This window comes from Neurospora hispaniola (assembly GCF_033458365.1).
Source record: "Neurospora hispaniola strain FGSC 10403 chromosome Unknown B0T23scaffold_4, whole genome shotgun sequence".
NCBI lineage: Eukaryota > Fungi > Ascomycota > Sordariomycetes > Sordariales > Sordariaceae > Neurospora > Neurospora hispaniola.
In genome coordinates, this window is record NW_026944409.1 from 3298141 (window position 1) to 3321684 (window position 23544).

General features: G+C 52.9%; 4 protein-coding genes across 4 annotated transcripts; all 4 read right to left on the reverse strand.

The window, feature by feature from the left end:
* Nucleotides 1-7898: 7898 nt before the first annotated feature.
* B0T23DRAFT_150300 (uncharacterized protein) lies at nt 7899-12607 on the reverse strand. The gene is made up of 3 exons (XM_062832523.1): nt 10973-12607; nt 10332-10921; nt 7899-10278 (listed from the first exon to the last, which is right to left on the reverse strand). Exons 1-3 carry the CDS (start codon nt 12445-12447, stop codon nt 8312-8314), a joined length of 4032 nt encoding a protein of 1343 aa, XP_062693269.1. The 5' UTR covers nt 12448-12607; the 3' UTR covers nt 7899-8311.
* Nucleotides 12608-13643: 1036 nt separating this feature from the next.
* B0T23DRAFT_150328 (uncharacterized protein) lies at nt 13644-14207 on the reverse strand. The gene has a single exon (XM_062832525.1). It carries the CDS (start codon nt 14033-14035, stop codon nt 13736-13738), a length of 300 nt encoding a protein of 99 aa, XP_062693270.1. The 5' UTR covers nt 14036-14207; the 3' UTR covers nt 13644-13735.
* Nucleotides 13839-18968, reverse strand: B0T23DRAFT_150308 (uncharacterized protein). The gene is made up of 4 exons (XM_062832524.1): nt 18952-18968; nt 14569-18687; nt 14402-14503; nt 13839-14230 (listed from the first exon to the last, which is right to left on the reverse strand). Exons 2-4 carry the CDS (start codon nt 18604-18606, stop codon nt 14126-14128), a joined length of 4245 nt encoding a protein of 1414 aa, XP_062693271.1. The 5' UTR covers nt 18607-18687; nt 18952-18968; the 3' UTR covers nt 13839-14125.
* A 2160-nt stretch (nt 18969-21128) lies between these two features.
* B0T23DRAFT_404822 (uncharacterized protein) lies at nt 21129-22889 on the reverse strand (the record flags this gene model as incomplete). The annotated part of the gene is made up of 3 exons (XM_062838941.1): nt 21129-21145; nt 21363-22323; nt 22626-22889. 3 exons carry the CDS (start codon nt 22887-22889, stop codon nt 21129-21131), a joined length of 1242 nt encoding a protein of 413 aa, XP_062693272.1.
* Nucleotides 22890-23544: the final 655 nt, after the last annotated feature.

Below are 23544 nucleotides of genomic sequence, written 5' to 3' on the forward strand. Positions count from 1 at the left end.
TTGCCGCATCCCTCGTCCGCATCTTTTCTTCCTGTGATCTTACCGATTGGTGACAGTGCACAACCGTTACCCCTACACTACAATCTGAGCGCCCGGCCGTGGGCTTACAACGGGATATCAGCGGCGGCAGGGTCCACGATGTTGAAAAGCTTCCTTACGTATGGGGAAATACATATGTACACATGCCGCATTTTTATGCCCCACAAGCCTATCGTGCTAGGGCTCGCGAGCGGCAAGGGCGGCCATGCTAGGGCTCAGGGCCGTGAGAACCTCTTCGTCTCCGAGGCTACGACTAGGTTACCATCTGGTTTTTGGCGCCAAGCTAGGGTTCCAGCATGCCGGATCTGGTTTGGTCTGGCTTGGGTGGCACGGTGGATGCCGATCCACAAACCTGTGAAATGGAAACGGAGAAAATCCAATTGACAGGCGCACTTGACGCGCGCTGCGCAAATCGCAACTGTTCAGTGCGAATGCGGAATGTTCGTTGCCAATTGGCCATCGGGACACATCGACGAACGGAACGGAACGTTGACAAACCATCATAGTGTGGTAGGTGTTATCACACGTGCGCCATGCCACCGACAATGCGCCGGAGTGACGACAGATGGGGAGGGATTTGGAGGTTGGAGGGAGTCGCTGGCTACGATGCCATGACACGCATGCGACGTCGATGTTTACATTGCACACACGGCAAACAGGGTGTTTCAGGGGTAATTATAGGGGCTAAACAAAGGCGATCACCCAATTGCGTTGCGAGCATGGGGACAGGAAGTGCGGCACTGTCGGGTGTATGGTTTGGGCAATCCGGAGACTACTCCGATTTCAAACGTCCAACCTCCACAGACTCGTGTTATTTCCGCTCCTTTGCCCCGTGGGCTCTGTCTCCGTGATCTCCGGTTTTTCTGATTTTCCTGGAGTAAAAGCTGGAGAATGGGGTTGTTAAGGAGGCGATGCTTGACGGATCTGCAAACGACCAGTGAACGAGCCACGTCGAACCACGATGAACTTGCTGACCGACGAGGGTCGATATCCAGGCATCAGGTTGATGAAGTAGCGGTGATTTATGTCAGCCGCAATGTGAAGGGGCACCGAGGAGGAGCAATTCTTCTGTCAAGATTTTTTGGGTGACATCAAATGGCCAGCGACCAAAGACAAAGTGAGACGAAAAGTGAAGCTATCCCCACTCGACCCCGACACCTGTCACTGGATCGCCGATTGAAACTGCACGCGCGTGTGCGGATAATGCCGAAAAGAGCTGGTCTATCAGCTAGGATACCTTGACTTGTCGATCCGCCGTGACCTCTAGGCGCTGATAGCGATGCGGGTGGTGTCGTGCTTGCAAACGACATCGACACTCGACGGGCTGTGACTCGAGGCTGCGGGACGTGCCAAACTTTGCCAGGCTCGGCCAACAGCATCGAAGATGGCCGTCAAATCCGAAGGAGATTCGGCAAGTCTTTCGGAGATAAAAGACCATCTCTTTTTCGATTTGTCAAAGCGGATTGTGGATCAGGCCATCCGAGTGGAGGACCAGTCCAGCCCGGACCCGGAGGTGAGAACGGTTCGGCAGGGACAATGCCGGACACGGAAATCTGGATGCTCAATCCACGACCGCTCCGCGCACGCACCCGCGCACGCACATACACAACAAAAATATTCAGAGTCAATATCGACGATACGAAGCCATCATGACCATCGAGCGAGGATACAATGTAGGCCTTGGATTCAAGGCATTCTGCTCTTCGCTTGATATGGGGTGGTGGTCATACTAATATAGTATTTCGGACCCCTTTGCTTGACGAACCCCTCCCTCGATAGTCATGTACAAATCACGAACAACGCCGTCGCCAAGCTGCCGTGTCTCACAAGCCCTCGTCCCTTGAAGATATCACGTACATATCGGCCCGTTGCCGACCCCTTTACGTTATGATCTCGGAGGTGAGGTGGACACATTTCTCGTGCCTTCATGCGGTCGCCGAAACCCTAATCTCCGTCCTCCGGGTTACGTATCGTCGCCCACACCGGGCCCGGTCTCGAGACCAGCACCCGCCCGGAGCTGATTGTAGGGTTTAGCTGCCACCAATCCAACCACAGAGCGGACCCGGGGGATTGCACGGCGCATAAAATTTGAAGGCAGAAGCAAGGACGTTCCTAGATTCATGGCTTAAAGGTACCTTAAGGGTCCCCGCCATCCGCCCGCCCGCCCACGACCCGTCGCGCGTCGTCCGTCCGTCAACTGTTCCATGTCCACTACAGCCAAGGGAGCTAGTGGTACCACAGAAATCTAGGGTATCAAAATGTATAAAATGCCCATTTTTCGTACAGACCGCCACCTTGAGAGTACACTGAAGAATTTGCCACCCCCAGAGATCGCCCAATTCACGAGGTGCCCTTTTATATCCATGCAGGGGGGGTCTTGTATCGGCTACACTACAGTACGACTTTGTGTAGCTCAGCGCATCAGGGCCTCGAGAATTTCAAACGGTGAACATCGTCAGTAGTGTACTATATGGGTCTCGTGGCATCCGTTCTCGGTCGAATTTCGTGATCAGCCACAAGCCGCCGGGCAGGGCACCAATGATTGTTCACACCGAGAAATAACAAAGAACCCACCCCGAGCAACAATTTCACATTTGGGTAGACGGCCGTACTGTTGCATCTCACGGACCGTCAAGAATCCGATAGCAAACCTCCACCTTCACCCCAGAATAGATTTGCTTCGGCACTACTCGTGTAGGCTCGATTCATCTGTCACCCCCCTTGGCTGTGACTGTTGCGCATTGAATTACAGATGCGAATTGATTCACACAGGAAGGGTATACCTGGCTAGTCATACAAATCGCTAGCAAACCGATGTACTGCGTACACCCATTGCTGCGAGAAATGGGTCTAGAAGGCGTTTCTAGCCCAGACGAGTAGAGCCCGATCTAGACTCTAGACTCAACCCCGAAAAGGCAAAAAAAAAAAAAAAGAAAAAAAAACCAAAAGGATGAACACATGCCATGAGGAGTGAAGAAACGTGAGACGAGCTATTGACAAGCTATCGCACTTCAATCCCCCAAAGCCGATCCGTCACTAGTCGTGGGGAGCACGAACGCCGATGAAGTGGACAATGCAAAGGTATGTAGCGTACTGGTAGAGTCCAATTTGGGCTGCGACCTATGAGGCTCAAAATGGCCGGGACTACCACGTCGGTTACGGTAACCAGGACCAGGGCTTCATGCATATGATTGACTGGACTGCACTGGACTGGACTGGACTACCACAAACCCATAATCATTCATTCTCTTTTCTCGCCACCCCCTTCATTTTATACACACTATGAAAAGAAGCCAAGCAACTGAAGAAGAAGAAGCTCTTGGCTAACCTTCACTTCTGGAAAACAATTGGATATGTGAGCTGAGTGAGAGGCGACGGCAGTTGAATTGACGTGATAGACAAGCACAGCTGGCTTGGTTCGGCAGTTGCTTGAGTTCCTGTCCTCTGAACCTCTGCCGGCATTTGAAGATTAGCATGAACTGTAAAGTGGCGATAACTTTCTTCTTCGAACCAAAGATGACTGCTTTGCACACCTCCAGGTCCCCGAATATTGCAAGGGTGGCTGGCGGTACCACGTTAACGACTCACATGCCGGCAGAGGTGTACAGTAAGTACACTACGCAGTACAACACAACTTGAACCACTTGCACCATGACAAAGGGCGAAGAAGCTCGTCGTCGATGTCCCAACATTGTCGATACATGATGGGGTAGAAGAGGGTTGTGAACGCCGAACATCTGATTCTACGCCATATTTTTTTCCCGGTCAACCAACCAAACAAGCCACTCTTTGCTAGAATCACTTCCAATATCCAAATATGATCTTCATGTGACACGTTTCCTATACTATTTAAATCCCAATCTGATAATATTCCCAACTAAGGGTTCAAGCCTACCCTGCCCTAAACCTACCCTAAAGCAACACTATCTGCCCTGCCCTGCCCTTGCCCTTGCCCTTGCCCTGGACTTTGGGCTCTAGCCTCTAGCCTCTGGAGCACTCTCCCCGCTGTGGGTGTCTTTCCCTTTATGTCGTTGCCCTGCCCTGCCCTGCCCTGCCCTGCCCTGCCCTGCCCTAACCACACCCTCCCCATTTGGGCTTTTAAGCTAAGCTACACACCCTTTGTGAAGGACCACGTGAAGAGATACGTATGCAGTGTACTATGTACATACTACCAGGAAGGACTATGTACCCAACCTCCCGGAAACCCGAGCACCGCACCCACCCGGCCGGTGGTGACATCGTTCGTTTATTACTGTACTCCAAGCATGAAAAAGTGATGGGGATAATGGCCTGATGCGTACATTGCATCAGTTGTTGAAACTCAAGATAACACACTCTTTTTCATTTCATTGGCTTCATTCATTGGTGTACATAGTGTACTCTCCAATAAACTGCCATCGATCTAAAAGTCCGGGCACCCGGGGCCCCAGACCAGAAGGAAACGACGATGAAAGTGGCGGGGAAAAACACGGAGAGGCGGGGGAGGGAGATGGCCAAAGCGGGGAGCCCAACAGGGGGAAGGGGAAGGGGGAGAGGGGGGTGGGGAGGCGCAACAGGAACACATACATACACACACACACACACGGAGAACTTTGAAGCTGGTTTGCCCGAAGAGGAGGAGTAGGAGAAGTAGAGAGGCGGAAGCGAGAGAGGGTCCGTCTGTCTGTCTTTCTGGACAACGGAGATGGCGCCGGTAGGACATAAGGCCAGCACAGCACAGCACAGCACATGTGTGGACAACAAAACAAAATCGAAAAAGGGAAAAAAGGAAAGAGCCGAGAAGGGGTGGGTGTGGAGCTGCGCGAGCGAGCCGGAGCGAGGATTACAGTAATGTGCCCTGTAAATGCAACTAATCCGGGCAGGTCATTTTCCTTGCAGTTACTAGGTCCTTGCACTTACTGGTAGCTGCACGGGGGGCTTGTGACAGCCAGTGACAGCTCTAATAAAGGGATCTCATAGTCTGATAGGGATGACAGGGGTCAAGAACCCCCTGTTAAGTACCCTGTCAGCTGCAAATTTGTATGGGCGGCCAGCCGGCTGCCTTGCATTTAGCAGTTAGCAGGCCATACCATAGTAAAATAATTCGGGCACAAAGATCTCTAGCAATAAATGGGTCTTTGCATTTATGGGGACTGACATTTACAGGGCACATTGCTGTAGTAGGATTGATGCCGATGAGCAAGATGTTTATCAGACGAGACGCTTCAATTTTACTGGCATTGCCCTGCTTTGAACTTTTTGAACTATGTACTGTACTGGCTGGGATACATGCTCTGATTTCTGCTTTACGCACAGTACCATATACTATGGTATGGGCTGGCTTTCGCGCCCATCTACACTACTGACACTAGCTAGGTAGGCTTCTTGGCTGGCTTTGCAAGCCCTGGTTGACTGACTGACTGGAGAAAATCAGGGGTAATCGGTAGACTGCCCGACCACATTCCTTGTGATCACTTTTACCAAGAGGTGCTATTGATTTTCATGGGTGTTGGCGGGTGGCGGATGGCGGATGGATGGATGAATGGATGGATGAAAGCTGGAAGAAGGGGGGAGCGAAGGGAAGGGAAGGGACGGTCCGCCGTTTGTCTTTGTGAGTGTTTGAGGGGGGGATGGATGGATTACAGGTTTTGGACGGTATGGTTACAGTATGGTACACGAGGCAAGGATACCTCTACATGAATGAGGTGAGGACTACACTGCAATGAGTTGGAGAGGCCGTTTAGGTACACACGCCGACTTGTAGGAAGGTCGCGCTGTCTCGTTGGCCTTTGGTCTGCCCATCTTTTTTCACTTGGACAGAGGGTAGCTGGGCGAGTGTTCAAGGGTGACCAGAGAGTGAGTTATGAGCATCAAGAATTAGGAGAGGAGCCTGATGGAGGTCATGCAGATGAGCTACGTAGAGAACTGTGAAACACTCATCTGGAAGTGAGGTATGTACCACCAGGCTGATCATGGTGTTGTCAGGATGTTGTAGGTGCAAATATATCAACGATCTGCCCCAAGACAACAACGGTGATACTTGTGGCATGGAGTTTTGTTGAGCAGATAACATGATTGGGACTTCATCGGCTTATAGTCTACTTGTCAGAAACTCATCAGCATGACTTGATCGAAGATCTGAGAAGCCACTCTTTAGGTCTACTCAGGGCTGTCACAACCCATCAGTTGCTCTGCCCGCTGGTCTATGTACATCGGATGGGATGAACAGTGCTCCTCACATGGGATGATAGTCTGGATAAGATGAAACGACCAAGGAGCAGACGGTACTTTTGCATGTGCCATCTCAGTACATCGGATTGACGAGACATCCAATACAAGTCTCGCTTGGTCACTGTGGTTTTTTGAGTTATCAGAAGGGAGGAGTATAATGGGTATGATGATCTAGACTATACAACACAAACGAACTACTGAACAACGTTAATGATAGACGCTACAATGAAGCAATGAAGAGAAAAAGACAATGAGACATGAACCTGTTTGGACATCCAACTCCGCCACCTACCTACCTAGGGACTGCGAACAAAGAGATTAACTACAGCCAGACAATTTCCATTCATTCTTTGGAGACATCAACACACACTCGTCGTAGATGATCATCTAAACCGGCCATTATTCATTGTTCATGTTTCCATTAACACCCTACCTACGTAGGTAGAGGTACTCTTTCCCTCTCAACTACTTACTTCCCTTTGGTTTTGCTGCTTCGTCTGCCTTTGCTTTGCTTTGCTTTTGTCTCGTTCAAAGCTTTGCCCTTTTTTTCTCCTTCCTTCTGCTTCACCCTTCCAGTGCTCCTCTTGTCACACCTTTCCTCTTTCCATTGTCCCCCCTCTCTTTGCGATCTTAACAAAACACAACTGAAAGAATACCACTGAAGAAAAAGGCAGTTTAAAGGAAAGCCATGCCTGTAGACTTAAAAAGTTGCTACAGAAACTCACAACTACATGCCTAGCTGAGTACCTTCAACACCTGATGATAAGCATGTAGTAAGTAAGGTAACTTGTGACTTCCACTTCATACAAAGACTGAAAGTCTCCAACAATCCCATCTAGTCCTCTTCTACTTCTTGTTTTTTTTTTTTTCACTCCACATATAACCCATGTTTCTAGGCCTGTCTAGTCTAATTAGAACTCTATAGCGCTGATGGTTGATGAAACGTGTGACGGGAATTGAGCTAGACACATAATTTGAATCGAATAATTCCAAGTCAAGAACGAGTCGGTCACTTCTTTCAGCCTTGAGCACTTGAGCCTTCCTTCAGCTGCAGCGTTGTAGTTCTAGTTGTACGTACGTCGTGGAGAACGGGTACAGACAGACAGACAGACAGACAGACAGACAGACAGACAGACAGACAGACAGAAAGGTCCATTCGAGAAAAAGCCCAAGTGAATGTTTGCTCGAGAGAAAAGAAAAGAAGGTGACATGCCGAGACGGAAAGTTGAGCCACATCAGATGTCAGGAGCTGAAGCGCCCGCCTAAGGCAAACAGACCATATTCAGATAAGAAAACGAGAGAGAGAAGAAGAAGAAGAAGAAGATATAAAGGTGTGATAACACAGGTGGTGGTAAGATAATATATAGAACAAAACACTTGCTCTCTCTTTCGTACTGAAAATACCTAGACACGGAAAATCGACTCACGCATTGCTATTAACCTTTGGCCATCTCCGTGAATCATCATGGTCTCCATCTCCTTGCTCTTTATATGTATCCTCCAAGTAACTTTATCTCACACCATCACTGTCACTATGACTACAAAATTTCAAACCGTGTCTTCCACCGGGTTCTCTCCCCTTCATGCGCGAAGATTTCCTCTCCCATTCACTAAATTCGTAATCTTCTCTTATACCTGCCGTGCAAGTCCCTCGTAAACTGCGTAGAATTACTGATCGACTCTAGTACGGTATAACAGTGTAGCACCAAATAAGGTCCCCGTGACAGCTCAAGGCAAACAAATGTTCAATGATTAATGGTGTTAAGAATCAGGAGACGCCTCGTTAGTGTCTAAACGGACGCTCAAATTCAGGATTTTGTTCGTTCCCAAGCAACCGACACCAGTCCGACCACAAGCCATTCGCACCACCACCGTCTGCCCTAGTCCCCTGATAATGATGACACCCAGGAGTAACAGGACCATACTCAGAACCTGCAGTTGCAATGTCCTGACCTTCGGGATTCGTAGGCACGAAGCTTATATCGTGCGCCATTTCCACATCCACATCCACATCCACATCCACAACCTCCGGCGTCAAATCCGTTGTCGGACTTTCAAAATACTACTTCGAAGTCCCGTTTCCATTCCCCGTCACATTCCCATTCCCGCTCGTAGCCCCAGATCCATTCCCATTCCCACTGCCGGACCCGTTTCCATTGCTGGTACCATCTGACCCCACAGGGTCATCCCCAAAACAAGTTAAATACCCAGCCTTCAAAAACACCTCCGGCTCGTACGGCCTACTAAACAGTTTTTGTTGTTGTTGTTGCTGCTGCTGGGACTGCTGTTGGTGCTGCTGAAGGGTTTGGAGGACCAATTGCTGCTGCTTCGCCACCACCTGTTGCAGTTGAGCTTGTGCTTGGGCTTGCGATAGGGGTAAAGAAGCGGAGGGCGGTTGCGCTGGTTGAGGTTGGGGTTGAAGCTGGGCTTGGATTTGCTGGACCTGTTGTTGAGGCTGCTGAGAGTGATGTTGAGAAGTGGCCTCTTTTGGCTCAAACCGCTGGTGGTATGGGTGTTGCTGCTGCTGCTGCTGCTGCTGCTGTTCCTGTGATGGGTTCTGCTGGGCGGCTTGGGGTTGTACCTGGGATTGAGATCCTGATTGTTGGGTGGCTTGTTGAACAGCTTGTTGGGCCTGCTTTTGTAATTGCAGTTCTTGCTGCTGGCGCTGGTAGTGCTCGTAGATCTCGGCGGTGTTGAGGCCTAGGGACCCGAAGCCGGAACCAAGGGAGAGAGCGAGGGATGCGGTGAGGCTGGCTTGGCTGGCGGAGGTACCGTTGGGGGTGATGTCGTCTTTGTTGGCGTTTTGAGAGTCAGTAGTGCCTGAAGAGACTGTTTCCCGAGCAGGTACTTCCGGTGCTGGTTCCTGGGCGGATGCAGTGTCCGTCTGCCCTGGACCAGCAATGCTGTTTTCATCAACTGAGCTTGCTGACAATACATGCTGTGGCTCTTGCTCAGCTTGCTGCTGTTGTTGCCTGGACTGGTGATGGTCATCTGGTCGGGTCTCAGGCTGAGGTTCAGTCTTGAACTCGTGCTCCTCATCCGACCTGTACTCCGTTTTGAAGTGCTGCTGCTGCTCAGGCTCAGTGTGCTCTGCGCCATTAGTATGGCGTTCCTCGTTGCTATCAGTAGCAACTCCCTCCATATCCATGTCAACGTCCCGATCCGCACTGGCTTCTCCGCGGGCCTGCCCAGCATTCCCTTCCGGACCAAGAGAAGTTGGAATAACCTGCGAAGCAGAATTAGTAACAGATGACAGCGCCACGTTCTGTTGCTGATGATGCGCCGCAGCAGCCGCAGCAACCGCCGCAGCCGCAGCAGCCACAGCAGCAGCCGAAGAAACCATGTTTTCCGTATTCGCGTCATTCGCATTCTGTTCCACCCCAGCGGCCACGGTAGCCAAGTCCGCAAGCTGCTGTAGTGGCTGGCTTAGACTTTGGCTTTGGAGAACGGCCTGAAGATGACTCTGGACTTGTGACTGATTCGAAGGACCAGTATTGTTATGGTTGCCGTTAACGACGGCTGTTGAGCTCCGTTCCTTGTTGATCAAGCTGACGCCCATGATCTTTTCCCGCACCACGCTGGTCCACGGACTGGCTGCTACTCTAAAATCTAACAGGTCTTTCAGCAAGCGGCCCGCATCGTCTTTCGTCCTCTCCAGCTTTTCGAGTTCTAGTAGCGCTAGGGATACCAGACTGATGAAGTGGTGATTGAGCGGGGTCAACAGCTCTGGGTTACCGGTAAGGATGCCGACGATGTTGGCGCAGTCTTGGAGGGCAAAGTCTGCCTTGGCTCCTCCTGAGCACAGGTCCGCTAGCAGACGTATGTGCCAGTAGGCCAGTAGTAAGGTTGGGTCAGAAGACGGGGAGGTGATGAGATCAGCGGGAAACTGCCAGCGGAAGCTTTCCATCAGCGCATTCAGGAGGGATGCAACCAATGGCTTCTTGGTCGTCAAGGCTGCAAAGTCCGAGGGCGTTGGCGCGGATAGGGTCAGGAACAAGGGGATGAACTGTGTCAACAAGAACGATATTTCTGCGACCACTGTCAGCGATCAAAGTTTTGCCATATTAACCGGCCAAACTTACTGGTGTAGTTGTAAACCACATCACCCATAATGTTCCTCAGTCCCGGCGTAACCACGACATCCGAGCTGATCATGCTCGGCGCCGCCGTACCCACCGCATTCCAGCGGTCCAAGGCAACCAGCGTCCACCACGCTCTCAGCGCGATATTCTTCTCCGAATCAAGATCTAGGTCCATATTCGGATTGACGTCGGGAGGAGGCGCAAGGTGCAACTTCATTATGTAACCCAAGCCAACCGCCTCGCCCAGCAGGGAAAGCTTCTTGGGACCACCCCGCTGGCCTTTAACAGCGCTGATGCCGCCATAGTCCGCTTCGATGATGAGCATGATGAGCGTCTGTAGGCACACAAGGTCGGCAACTGGTGACGAGACTGTGCGAGGCTGGGAATCCCACTCGTTGAGAAGGCCATGAGAGGTCAAGGAGTTGCAGTTCTCGCGGCCGGCTGACTCGGGGAGCATGGGGTTGAGCATGGCGAAGAGAGCGTGGTAGAAGGCCTCTTGGAGGACTGGAGGGCATTGTGAGAGCATGGAATGAACGCGGTCTTTCCTGCTGGCTAGGATTGGGAAAATCCGGTGGACGGAGTTTAGGTAGCTGGGACACAGTTAGCGGTCTCTCATTCCCGTTTGCCAAACCATTACTCACCACTCAAAAGCAACATCAGAGATCTCCCTTGCCTGCTCCAGCGGTTCTTGAGACAAACCATTGCTAGCCAACCCATCCTGCGACGCCACATCAGCGGCAGCCTCAGAGACCTGCACTTGCCCTCCATTCACATCGGGACTCTGCGGCATGGCCGGCGGCTTCGGCACAAGATCATTTACCGAATGGATCTGGGGATAATTCGGATGATAGGGACGAATGGGCCGATGCTCCGGCGCCCGATTAGCCTCCGAGCCCCAGCCCGCCAGCCGCTCGTGGGCTGCTGGAGGAGTAAATGTCTCGCTCGAGATGCTCGAGTACGGTCTCTTCCTCCCGTCATCGCCAGGGATGGGGGACCCAAATGCCTCGGCAGGCGTCGTCCTCCTTCTATCCAGGGGATCAGGCACGGCAGCACCGGTCAGTTTACCCTCGATTGTGTTGATGCGGTCGGCCAGCTCCTTGATGTATCCCTTACTGGGACCACGTTTCTGGGGAACGCGGCTGAAGAGACATGGGGCAGATGACCGGCGACAATTTGAGCAGGGCTGGTCGGACACTTCGGATTGGGCGTCGCATTTGATCTTCTTGCGGCGACACTCATCGCAAGCCCTGGACACCTTGCTACGCTTCCGGGGAGGAGTGCTATCCTGGACAGCAGCGCCATACTGAGGGTGAGTGCCTGCGAGATGGTCAATGGGGATGTGGGTAGACAGATGGGCCGTCGTAGGTCCAGGTGTCTGCTGCATCTGTGATAGCTGCTGGACATAGTGAGGATGAGGCTGTACTGGGACCTGGGGTTGCTGTTGCTGTTGCTGAGGCTGCTGTTGTGACGATTGAGATGCCTGCTGCTGTTGAGGTGATTGTTGCTGCTGCTGCTCTTGCTGCTCCTGCTGCTGACTATTTTGGTCCTGCTGCTGTTGTTCCTGTTGCTGCTGCTGCTGCTGTTCAGCATGGGACTGCATCACGCTCTGAAGCTCATGGTTGTGGTTCTGCAACTGGACCTGGAGTTGTTCCTGGAGGTCTGGGTCGCCGGTGTCATTCCGCATGTCCACATCCTCGGTCTGGACAGGCACACCAACCTGAACCGGGACCTGTAACTGCTCTTCCTGAGCCTGGTTATGGGAAGCAGCGGCGGCAGCTATGACCGGGGCAAGATCTTGGGTCAACTGGGCAGCAAGCTGCAAATCTTCACTACTTAGCGAAGGTCCCGGTCGCGAGTGCTGATTTGGCGAGACAGGGTCTTGTAGCTCTTGGAGTTCATGAAGGTTGTGGTTTTCATGATGGTCGGTGACAGTGGGAAGGCCGTCTGGTTGATCTGCTCCGTCAGACTGGACGGCCTGGTGCTCCAACTCGCCGTCCCTCTGGGCCGAGATGTGGTAGAACTGAGCATCGGTGGTCTCGACGGTGGGGGAAGGGTAGGGGTGGGAGATGCCGGTCATGACCTCGTCGGCTCCCGGGTCAGGCTTCTTTTCATCCATGGCGACTCCGTTGTGTCTATCATGTATGGTCTTGTAGACCTATACTATATCTGGAGTGTCGTGGTTGCCGCTGGTCGCAATGAAGGACAGCAGCAATGACACAGCTTGACTGTAGCTAATAGTCACTTTGGTTTACCATCAGTATTAGCATTGGAACGGGAACCATGTATGATTGCAAGAGGAATGAAATAAAGTCCACGACGAGTGAATGGAAAGATCAATTGAGGGTTTTCTATCGACATGGACATGGGCGAATAGACGTGGTGGTAATGGTGGCCGGCAGTGGCATGAGATTGCAGTGGCACAGTAGTTGACATCCATCTAGGGCAACCACCTAGCACCGGCAGCGATTGTGCAATGAAAAAGGAAATCGCAACAGAAGGAGTGGTCAACAAAGTGCATTGACATCAGATGACAATGTTGCAAACTTTGGATGTTTTGATACAAGAAACGATTGAAAGATTGAGTGACGCGGTATTTCGGAAAGAATGCAAATTTCAAAATGTGAAGCGATCCAGGTGCAAAGCAAGGAAGCGCAGCCAATGCCATGATGACCCAAGGTGAGGTGTGTGTGAAGGAGTGAAGTGGAGGAAAGCATCGATTGAATGTATAAAAGATAAGATGGATGGAGTGAGTGGCAAGGCAATTGGGAAATGAACATGAAGGCATATGCGGTCGGGTCTCTCTTCTCGTCTCGTGGACGTACCTGGAGGAAGGTGTTTCCTCGATTGAAACTATCCCAAGTCGGATGGGAATAACTTGAGTTCTCGCAGCGGAAGAACTGACTGCTCCGAAGGAGGGAACAACGGGCTGCGGCTGGAGTTTTGACCGTTGGCCGTGAGGAGAGAGGACGGGACTGGATTGGACTGCAGTGGACAAAAGACACCCGCACTTGGCTCGCCTCCTGCCACCAAATCCCATTGGCCGAGACAAGCACAACATGGGGAAAAATTTTGAAACTTTTTTTTTTTCTTATCAGCTTATCAGACGCTCCATTGAGGTTTCACTGCGTCGGTGCCGTTACAAGCACGCCCTCTACACCTACCTGGTAACTGCCAGAATGCACCCCTCCCCGCTCGCCGCCTCTTTCCTGCCTCCTCGGTGAAGGGAACGGTGACACGGTGAGACAGAAGCACTTCACCATCACATCACGTCACGTCCCTTGGTACTGTACAACATCTTCCTCCCAGTCACCAGTTGCCCATACATATAATCATTGCTATGTATCATACAGATCCGCAGAAAAATACAAAATTTGACAAGAGAACTCAGACCCAAGCTCGCTTGATTAAAAAGCCAATGCCATGACACGGTGCCTCACGAAACACCCCTTCCGACATATGGCTCTGCAATAAACAGAATTAGGAGTCATTGATAAATGAACCAAATAATAAAGAGCCCATAAGTGTCGGCCAGCCTCCTTCTTACCAAAACGAAGAAGAAAAAAAAAAAAAAAAAAAGAAAGGAGAAAACCCCGGAGGCGGCCCCGACCTTTTTTTTTCTTTCCATATTCCATCAGCATGAAATGATCATCAAACACATTACATGCCGTCGCGATATCGTTGTGTGTGTATATAACCCAACCCATATGTTTTTGTTTTCCCGATCCCACTCACACGCCTCAACAAAAGCACTCAAGGAGCGTCTACAATCAAGACGCGAAGCGGATCATGGATAGTCAAGCCTTGATATCCGTAATCGACTGGAGCATCTGCGAGTTCTGGTTGCCCAGGTCCTCCGTGAACTCCGCCAGCTGGCTGACCATCTTCTGGGCCTTATTGATCTGTGTCCATCGCCAATCATGTTAGAACATGTTTCGAAAGTGCTCTAGAAAGATGAATTTCTGGCTGCTCTGGGTCTGGGGTAAGGGTATTAGGTTGTTAGAAGGAAGGGCAAAAGGGCAACAACAAAAGGAGTCAAAGCAAAAAAACAATCAAACAGGGGCTTGTCGCACCGAAGCTAATGCTGAGGATGAGTTGTCAGGCTCAAGCTCACCTTCCGCCGCGGCCCTGTGGCCATTGATCCCGTAGTTGTCCGATCCGTTGGAAAAGTGGCTCTGCAGCAACTTGGTTAGATTCTGCCTCCCTATCCGTAACATGCCCGAATCCGAGAGGAACTTACCTTGGCCTCTGCGAGCTCAGCCTCCTTCACCTTGAGCTGCGCCTTGAGCTCGACAATCATCTTGTCCTCCTCGGCCAACTTGCGGGCGTAAGCCGCCTTCTGGTTCTGCTCCTCCTCCACCAGCTGCGTCAGGCTGTCGTGCATGTCCTTGTAGTCAGCCTCGAAAGTCTTCTGCTTGGCCTCAGCCTCGAGCTTGAAGGCCTGGAACTCCTTGTGAAGAATGGCGACCTCCTCCTTGGCACTGGCCAGCTCAGCAGCGTGCTTCTTCGCCGTTTCACTGGTAATGGTGAGCTCGCTCTCAAAGGACGTCCGCTGGGCAGCGAGATCTTGCTCGAAGGCGGCCTTGAGGGCATGCTTCTGCTCCTGGAGTTCCTGCTCATGGGCAGCCTTGATCGCCGCAAGCTCCTGCCTGAGGTGGTCGAGCTCCCTAGTATCTGGCCTGGCGTTCTTGACGGCATCCAACTCCGCCTGAGCAGTGAACTTGTCCATCTTCTCCATCGCCAACTGCTGGCTGACATTGTCCAACTCCTCTTGGGCCTTGTCGTGCTCAATCTTGAGAGAGGCAAGAGCCATCTCAAGGTCATGCTTGGCGGCTTCGAGCTTGGCCAAACCCTCAGTCTGCTCCTTCAGAGCAGCCTCATGGCTGGCCTTGAGGCTCTCGATGGCCTTCTCGTGTTCAGCATTCAGGGCCTCAAGCTGAGCCTTGACGTTTGCCGCGTTCTCCTTCCTCAAAGCCTCCTGGGCTTCTTGGTGTGTCGAAATCATCTTCTCAAACTCGGCGGCGTTGCTGTCCTCCAACTCCCTTCTCGCCTGTTCAGCCGTTTGGTGAGCGGCGGCAAGCTTGGCCTCAGCCTCAGCAAGCTTCGCTTGGACAGCCTCGAGGTCGCTCTTGAGGCTAGTAGAGCCCTCGACTTCGCTCGTCAGCCTCTGCAACTCCTCCGCATGCCTGGCCTTGACATCCTCAAGATCCTGCTTGAGGCTGTGTGCGTTTTCGAGCTCGGTCATCAGCTTCTGTACCTCTTGGGCGTGAACGGCCTTCAGCTCCTCGAGGTCCTCCTTGAGATGGCTCCCGTTCTCAAGTTCCGCCGTCAGCTTCTGAACCTCCTCGACATGCTTAGCCTCGAGCTCCTCAAGCTGTTTCTTGAGGCTGTCGCCACTCTCAAGTTCAGCCTTGAGCTGCTCAAGCTCTTCGGAATGCTTCTTCTTCAACTCGTCGAGCTCGAGCTTGATCTTGTTGGCATCCTCAAGATCAGCCATCAACTTCTGGATCTCCTCGGAGTGCTTGGCCTCGAGCTCCTTCTTGATCTCTTCCAGCTGGGAAGCATTGCTGCCATCGACGGACTTTTGAGCAGCGGCAAGCTCTTCGGCATGGCTGGCCTGCAGTGCCTCGAGTTCCTTGGCCAGAGCAGCCGCGCTCTCACCCTTGAGGATATCGATCTGGCTAGCATGGCTGACCTTGAGGGCCTCAAGCTGCTCGAGGCTGGCTTCTTCAGCTTGCTGTCTGGCGGCGGCCTTGGCACTCTCGAGTTCCTCGGCAAGGCTAGCCCTCAGGGCGTCCAAGGCTTGTTGATGCTCGGCCTCCTTAGTCTCCAAGGCCTTGACAGCAGCTTCGTACTCAGCCTTGGCGGATTCAAGAGCCTTGGCGTGCTCCTCAGTAGCGTCCTCGTGAGACTTGGTGAGCTCGGCATACTTGACTTCGAGCTCCTGGAACTTGCGCTTGAAGAAAGCATCACCCTTGAGGCTTTCGATTTCGTCCTCGTAGTCCTTGCTGACCTGCTGCAGCTGCTGCTGGTGGTGATCATCCGCGGCCTTGTGTTCCTCCTGCAGCTTGGCAATGGTGGCTTCCTTGGTCTTGGCTTCCTCGGTGAGCTCTTCGATGCGCTTTTGGAGTTCCTCGGCAGCGGCGAGCTCCTCCTTGAGCTGAGCGATGGTAGCCTCCTTGTCCTTGAGGTCGTTGCCAAGCTCATCGATGCGCTTCTGGAGCTCGTCCGAACCGGTGGTGTTGTCCTTCAACTGGGCAATGGTGGCCTCCTTGTCCTTGGCCTCGGCCTCGAGTTCCTGAATGCGCTTCTGAAGGTCCTCGGCAGCCGAAGACTCCTCCTTCAGCTTGGAAAGGGTGGCCTCGTACGTGGTGTTCTCTTCGGTAAGCTGCTCAATGCGCTTATGGAGTTCCTCTGCAGAAGCAGTCTCCTCCTTGAGCTTGGCAATGATGGCCTCCTGAGACTTGGTCTCCTCGGTAAGCTCGTCGATACGCTTCTGGAGCTCGGCGTGAGTGGCAGCAGCCTTGGTTGCTTCCTCCGTGGCAGCCGACAGTTCAGCCTCCATGTCAGCGACCTTGGCCTCCAGAGAAGCAAAGGAAGCCAGCTTGGATTCGAGCTCGGCCTTGGCGGACTCAGCGGTTTGCTCGGCAGCCTCGAGTTTAGCCTTGAGCTCAGAAATCTGGGACTCCAAGGCATCAAGCTTGGTGGCGTCGGCATCATTGGCAGCCTGCGCGGAGGACAAGTCGTCAATCTTCTTCTGAAGCTCAGCAATGGTGCCCTCATGGCTAGCCTTGAGTTCCTGGATGGCCTTCTCGTGGGCCTCGGCCGCTCCAGCATCACCGTCCTGTTGCTGCTCAGCAAACTTGGTCTTGAGCTCGATCAAGGCTTGCTCATGCTGCTCAGTAAGAGTGGCCTTGAGGGCCTCAATCTCAGCACTGTGCTCCTCCTTGGCCTTGCCAAGATTGGCCTCAGCTTCAGCCAGCTTGGCCTGGTATTCAGCTTCCAAAGTTGCCAAGGACTCCTTCAGGTTGGTGACCTCCGAATCCGCAACATCCTTGGATCCCGCAGCATCCGAGAGCTGGCTTTTATGGGCGACAAGCTCAGTCTCAGCAGAGGAAAGCTTCTCCTGCAATTCGGCAATCTGCTTGTTGAGGGTCTCAATCTCGGCAGTATGCTCGGCCTTCAAGTCGGTGAGGGCATCGATATGCTCTTGGCTAGAGCCGTCCTGAGCGGCCTCTTGTTGATCGGAACTGGTGGTGGAGTCGGCGGCCTTTGTGCTGAGCTCTTCGATCTTCTCCTGGGATGAGGTGATCTGAGACTTGAGCTCTGCGATTTCGGCCTCGCTGGCTTCCAGCTTGCTCTTGAGCGCCTCGATCTCCTTGGCCGATTCGGCGGCAGCAGCGGCAGCACCGGCGCTCGAAGCCAACGAAGGGCGGGAAGTGTGTCTCGCAGTCGTCGGCGTGGGACCGGTCGAGCTAGCTAGAGAAAGACGCTTTCTTGCGGCATCGGAGGTTGGTGTGGTAACTGATGCGCGGGAAGCGCTTCGAGCAGCGCTGGCAGCAGAGCTGGTGGTGGTTGGTGTCCTCGATACACCAGTGGTGCTTGTTCTGGGGGACACGGTGCTGCTGGAGGCTGGCTTGCGAGCAGCGGCGGTGGTGCTCGAGGTGGTGCTGGAAACTCTGGCGGATGGCTTAGTAGGCGAGGCACCAGTGCTGCTGGGCGCAGCCGATGTACGACGGGAAGCGGTCGTGGACTTGCTGTCAATCTCGGAAGAGGATGGTCGGGTGCGGTGAGAAGCCGTCGTGGTGGAGGCAGCGGTCGTGGGGCGCTTGGGGGCGCTAGAGATGCTGGCCGGACGAGTGGTGGTCTTGCTGGTCGCGGTACCAGTGGTGGTGCTGGTGCGAGTGGCAGAAGAGGCGGTGGGCTTCGTAGCAGTGGAGGCAGCACCAGTTGCTGAGCGACGGGCGGTCGCTGTTGTGCCTGTTGTGCCTGTCGTGGTACGCTTCGCAGCCGTGGTAGGGGACTTGGGGCTTGCGGTCTTGGGGGATGCTGCCGTCGGCTTCGCGCCCGCATCGGCCTCGGCCTCGGCATCGGCATCGGCGTTGGCGTTGGCATCCTCATCCGCATCCGCGGTGCCGTTGGTAGATGGCTCCTCGCCCGGCGGCGGTGACGGCGCACTCACTGGCTGCTCGGCCTCCAACTGGGCGGGCTCTGACTGAGTGGGAGTGGGAGCATCGACCTGCTCAGCCACCTCAATGGTGTTGTCGGCTTCCGACATGTTGGGCTGACTGTTGATGGTAGGACGGCGGGGAGTCGGGTGTAAGTCGAGTGCGTAAGATCAACGGGATACCCTGACTTGCTGTGTGGTGTTCCAACAGGTCAGCAACTTGATGCTATCCAACATGAGTTTTATGATGGCCCCGCAGTGTGTATTTAAGCACAACGGGAGCTCTTCAGTTTGCGGTCAACAAGCTCAAGCGCCGCCCCTCTTTCCGGCGGGCAAGTACACGACTACAACCGGTGAAACAAGTCCCAACTTCACGGACGCGGGGGGCGAAAGCGCAAAGCCAATGCCAGAAAGCCTCTGGCAGCTGGCAGCAGAAATATGGTTAGAGGCGCTTACCTTTTTTTTTCTTGTCTGTTCTTCTCGTCCTCCTTGGAATCCAGAGACGGGATGATAACCTCGCTTTGACCGACTCGAGGGGAAACAGAAGAAATCGGATGGAAGGGTCCTGAAGCTAGGTACTTAGGACAGCCCAGGGGAAGGAAGAAATAATTACAAAAAGGAGTACAAAGGGGGGGGAAAGAAGGAAAACCTTTGCTTCTCGAAGGAAAGTTGTGTCTTGTTGTTTACAAGAACAAGAGGAAAGAAAGGGGCTGGAAAACCGAAAGGGGACAAAAAGTCGGGAAGCAATGCGTGATAGACCAGCGAATTGGGGGATCTGGAGCTCCCCTGCTGGGGACCGGACCCTCATTGGGGGGGTTCGACGCGCTATGGCCCAAGTTGGCAAAGCGCGGGCCGTGGTGGATGATTCGGGAGAAGCAGGACACCTCTTCTTTGGGCAGGGGCACCCCATCGTCTTCAGTGTCTCACATTAAAAGACAAGTTTCAACTGTTAATGTTCACTTGACACTCATGATCCATCTTCACATCCTTCCACTCAGCTCCAGTCTCAATCTTCATGCAGTCAGTCAGTCGCCTTGTGCACCACACCGCATGAACACCCTCTCTGCCGGCATGATAGGTAGTACATTATGGTACTGCAGGCTAGTGACGGGGAGTGCACACCACCACCAAACTAACTCAACGGCCAATGCAGCATCCAGGGCATCTTATCACGGTCACCATCACCGCCTTGCATTAAATCGCTCTTGATCTCCAATCGGCTCTAATTCGATACAGAATGATAGGCAGGTCGCTTAGAACCATCCTACCCTCCTCCATCTTCTGGCCAGCCGTCCATTATCACAGGCTTTAGAAAAGGAGGTCCAGTCTTTATCAGCTCTGTCTTGCATGGTGAAGCCTGGTGTTCTCCCTGGTTTGTTCTGGATTCCCATGTTTGAGGGTGCGCGACAACGGCCCACCGACCGTTTTCGACCGGAAAGACATCTTGGCCACAAGCATCCCGACTCTGATTGATCATCCTCAAGGATGACTATATCCCCTATCCTTGGACCTTACCAATGCGCTGCGGACATCGCACCTGGTCCCCGTCCGTCTTGCCATATACAGCTGTCGGACGTAAAGGCGAGGACAGGCAGCCATGGCCACTCAACTGTTCACTCAGATTCTCCGGGTCATCATATCGCCCACGGGACCGTGCTGTCTAGACCATAGACTTGTACATAGTTGCAGCCGAGTCAGTCGAACCATCTACTGTAGACCTGCTGACCCAGAAAAGTACACCATCGCTCTTGATCTCGACCCGCGATAGCCCAGTTCAACTTGTGACCCATCCATCTTGCATCACACGGCAACAGACATGATCCAAGTTTCCTCCATGGGCTTGGACTCCGCGGAACCTTTAGCTCTTCGCATTGGAGTCGACGGCGGGGAAATCGAAGTCCTCGTGAACACAAAACACAATTCCTGCTAGGTTTGCTCCATGTTATCTGTACACTTCTCAACGTTTCCCCAACGTTTTACGTATTCCCATCCGTCAAATAACTCACGTCACAACAACAGCTGTCGTCCAGCTGGCGGTGAGCCTCTACGCAGGAACAACTCAGTGTTGGATGGCCTCACTCCACCCAAGTCCACCGGCCCGGACCTCAGTGGTTCCTTTCTGTCCCCGTTTCCACAAAACGCCGCTCCGCAGCGTGCACCAATCGGAACCAACTATTGGATGTAACCTTGGCCTCATATCACTTCATAAAAAGGGGCTCGACTTTTTGATTGTTTTCGTAAAACCTGCAGATGGCGAGAAGTTTGAGTTTGATGTATTAACAAGAGCTCGACATCTCGAATGTGATGGAGATTTGGAGCCATGCCAATATGTACCAGTTGTCAGCTAATGGGTAGTTTCGTTCTGAACGGACCAAAACCACAGCATGGCGACCCTCTATGATCTAGACCTCGTCTGCAAGTTGACCAACACGCAAAGAGAAAAATGCACCCCCAAAAAAACGTTCTAGTACAACAACAAACCGAAGCGAAACCAGCCTTAGGATCAGAAACAGATCTGTCCCGAGCCTACCGACAGATTGCGTTACACAGTTGTAGATCACTTGGGAGCTTGCCGAGCCTGCCCCTGGGGCAGATCAGACATCCAAGACGACGAACGGGACTGAACCCCTTTCTTACAAGTAGAGGTACACTATTGTCGTGAGAGGGTTAGGGTTCAAGGTGTCTGGACCGGCCATGGTGATAGCATCCCGACATGCTCAACCTTGGACATCGACGACCGCTTTGCATATTCTATCAACTCAGCTTCCCTGGTACAGCTTTTGATGTCTCCATCTTTTGTTTTACTCAAATTTCGTTTCTCACTGCAAACTCAATTTCCCCCCAACACACACATCTAACCCTCATACCCCTCCTCCTCCTCCTCCTCCGCCTTCCTCCTCCCCTCCCAAAACCCCTTCCCATAACTGACCACCACCTCCTCCCCCTCGCAACCCCTACCTCCCTCGCCCTTCCCACAGCCTTCTTTCCCGCCGGCAGGACATAGACCGCCATGGTCCTTTCTTGCCTTCGCGGATCCCAGACCACCTTGAACTCGGCATTCGGCCGCTTCATGAAAAGTTCTTCTTTCTTGCTTTGGGGTTTATATCCCGGTGGAAAGGCAGGGTTGGGAACGCCGCGGTAGTCATTGACGAAACGGGCTTCGTTGCCGCACCGCGCGGCGTCGATGGCGAGGTCGAGGGCGTGGTCGAGCCAGAGGTCGTAGTCGGATTGTTTGTAGTGGTACTTGAACTGTTCTTCTTCTTCTTCTTCTCCCTCCGCCATTTGTTTCACTTCATCTGTCTTTCCATCCTCATCACCCTCCTCCTCCTTCTCCTCCTCCTCTTCTTCGCTGGGAGGAAAAACCAACCTCCCACCCCACTCCTCCCCTCCCGGATGAATCTCCCCCAGGTACCTCACTACCAACTCTCCCGGCTTCAAGTCCCTCGCGGCAAACAGACCTGCTTGGCCACAGGCTGGATGTCTCTTGTCTGTGATGGGCAAGATGACTGCCTTTTTGCATGGTCCTGCGACATAATCGGCTGGTAACTCGTCAAGCGGCTCGATGGAATCTGCTGGTGGACGAGTGCGAAGGGCTGAGTAGTGGGAGGGGGTAAGAAGGGGAGAGAAGAGAGGGGCGGTGAGGTAGGGGAGGTTGGAAGGCCAGTTTAGGGGGAGGGTGCCGCAGGGGGAGGTTGTTGGGAGGGGTGGTTGTAGTCTTGGTGTCTGGATGTGGGATGTTGCTGTTGATGGTGGTGGTGGTGGTGGTGGTTTGCGCGGTTGGGGCTTTGGGGGTTTTGGTCCCTTTGGTTTTCCGCCTGGGTGGGATTTCTTGGTAATGGATTTTTGTTTGGTTTCTTTTGGTGCCATTTTCAATGCCGTGATGAGGCCTGTTTGCTCTCTCCGCGATAAAAGACGGTGTTGTTTTGTTTTAGGTATTTTGGTTGCCTGGTGTTGCTTGCGGTGTCGAGGTATCTTACCGCGGTGGTGAAATTTTGAAGAGCTTAGATGTATTTTACCGTTATTCGTGCCTGTCGGTATTTATCACGGGCCTTGCTTGTTGGTTCCGTTACATCCAATAGGTACTGTTGGAATTGTAGAGTTTGTGAAGTGACTGCCCGTTTCCCCTCTACACAAATAATCTCCGACACTTCCACATACACAATTCCCGGCATCGAGAGAGCGTATCCTATAATCCCAACAACAAGACACAAGTCAAACGGCCAATGGGGCGTAACAATGAGACAGTTGGTGCCAGGATTTCGGGTCAATTGAACGTTGTGCCCCCACACTCCAGGGTTCATGTGCAATTCCGAAGCCAGGTACACTACAGCGGCCGAGTTCTCGAACAATGTTGGCGTGTCTGGTTCGCACAGTCTGATGCTGAGGGGTTCCATTGTCAGCTTACATGTTTCCTCGCTTGTTTCCGTTGTTTGAAATGACGCAAAATGGGACGGCGATCTCCCGAACAGTGTGGTCCGGGAACCAGTCTGGGAGCTGGAGAGTGTGGATTTCACATTGCCTAGATATTATCCGGCTATCCAAGATGGAAACTTTCTCAAACTCTTAGGTCCTTGACTTGCTGTGATGTTCTGCAAAGCAATTGAAGTGGAGCAAGGAAAGGAGGGGAACCTTCCTCACGGTGTTGCCCGGTTCGGGTGTAATGCAACGAGAAATACCGTCTTGACAAAAGGTACCTTACGCTAGGCCAAGACCAACACAGACCGGGCAAGGGGGCCCCGGAAAGCGGCTCCGTAGGGCGCAGAAGGCGCTGACCAGGGCCACTTCTAGTGGGTGGTATCAGCGCCTGGAGCCCCAGCTCTACCCGCAACTACACCAGTCGAGTTAGCCGCACTTGGACGTCCCCCAGACGACGTCTACCTCATCGACCCCCTCAACGACGTTGCTCTGTCTCTTCACTTTTCTTATTCCGTCCAGGTTCCAAACGAGAGTTCGCGTGGGAATTCTTCCCGATGGCGCCCTGCGCTTTCTAGACGACTGCGTACCCCCTATTCAGTTACGAAATACGACGGCATCGAACAAAGATTCAAC

Coding starts and splice junctions, on each gene's coding strand:
- B0T23DRAFT_150328 (XM_062832525.1), bottom strand. CDS start 14,035: ATGGGTTGGGTTATATACACACACAACGATATCGCGACGGCATGTAAT.
- B0T23DRAFT_150308 (XM_062832524.1), bottom strand. CDS start 18,606: ATGTCGGAAGCCGACAACACCATTGAGGTGGCTGAGCAGGTCGATGCT. Junction 14,504..14,568: donor CTGAGCTCGCAGAGGCCAAG/GTAAGTTCCTCT, acceptor AAGTTGCTGCAG/AGCCACTTTTCCAACGGATC. Junction 14,231..14,401: donor CATCCTCAGCATTAGCTTCG/GTGCGACAAGCC, acceptor CGATGGACACAG/ATCAATAAGGCCCAGAAGAT.
- B0T23DRAFT_150300 (XM_062832523.1), bottom strand. CDS start 12,447: ATGGATGAAAAGAAGCCTGACCCGGGAGCCGACGAGGTCATGACCGGC. Junction 10,922..10,972: donor TCTGATGTTGCTTTTGAGTG/GTGAGTAATGGT, acceptor ACTGTGTCCCAG/CTACCTAAACTCCGTCCACC. Junction 10,279..10,331: donor TGTGGTTTACAACTACACCA/GTAAGTTTGGCC, acceptor CAGTGGTCGCAG/AAATATCGTTCTTGTTGACA.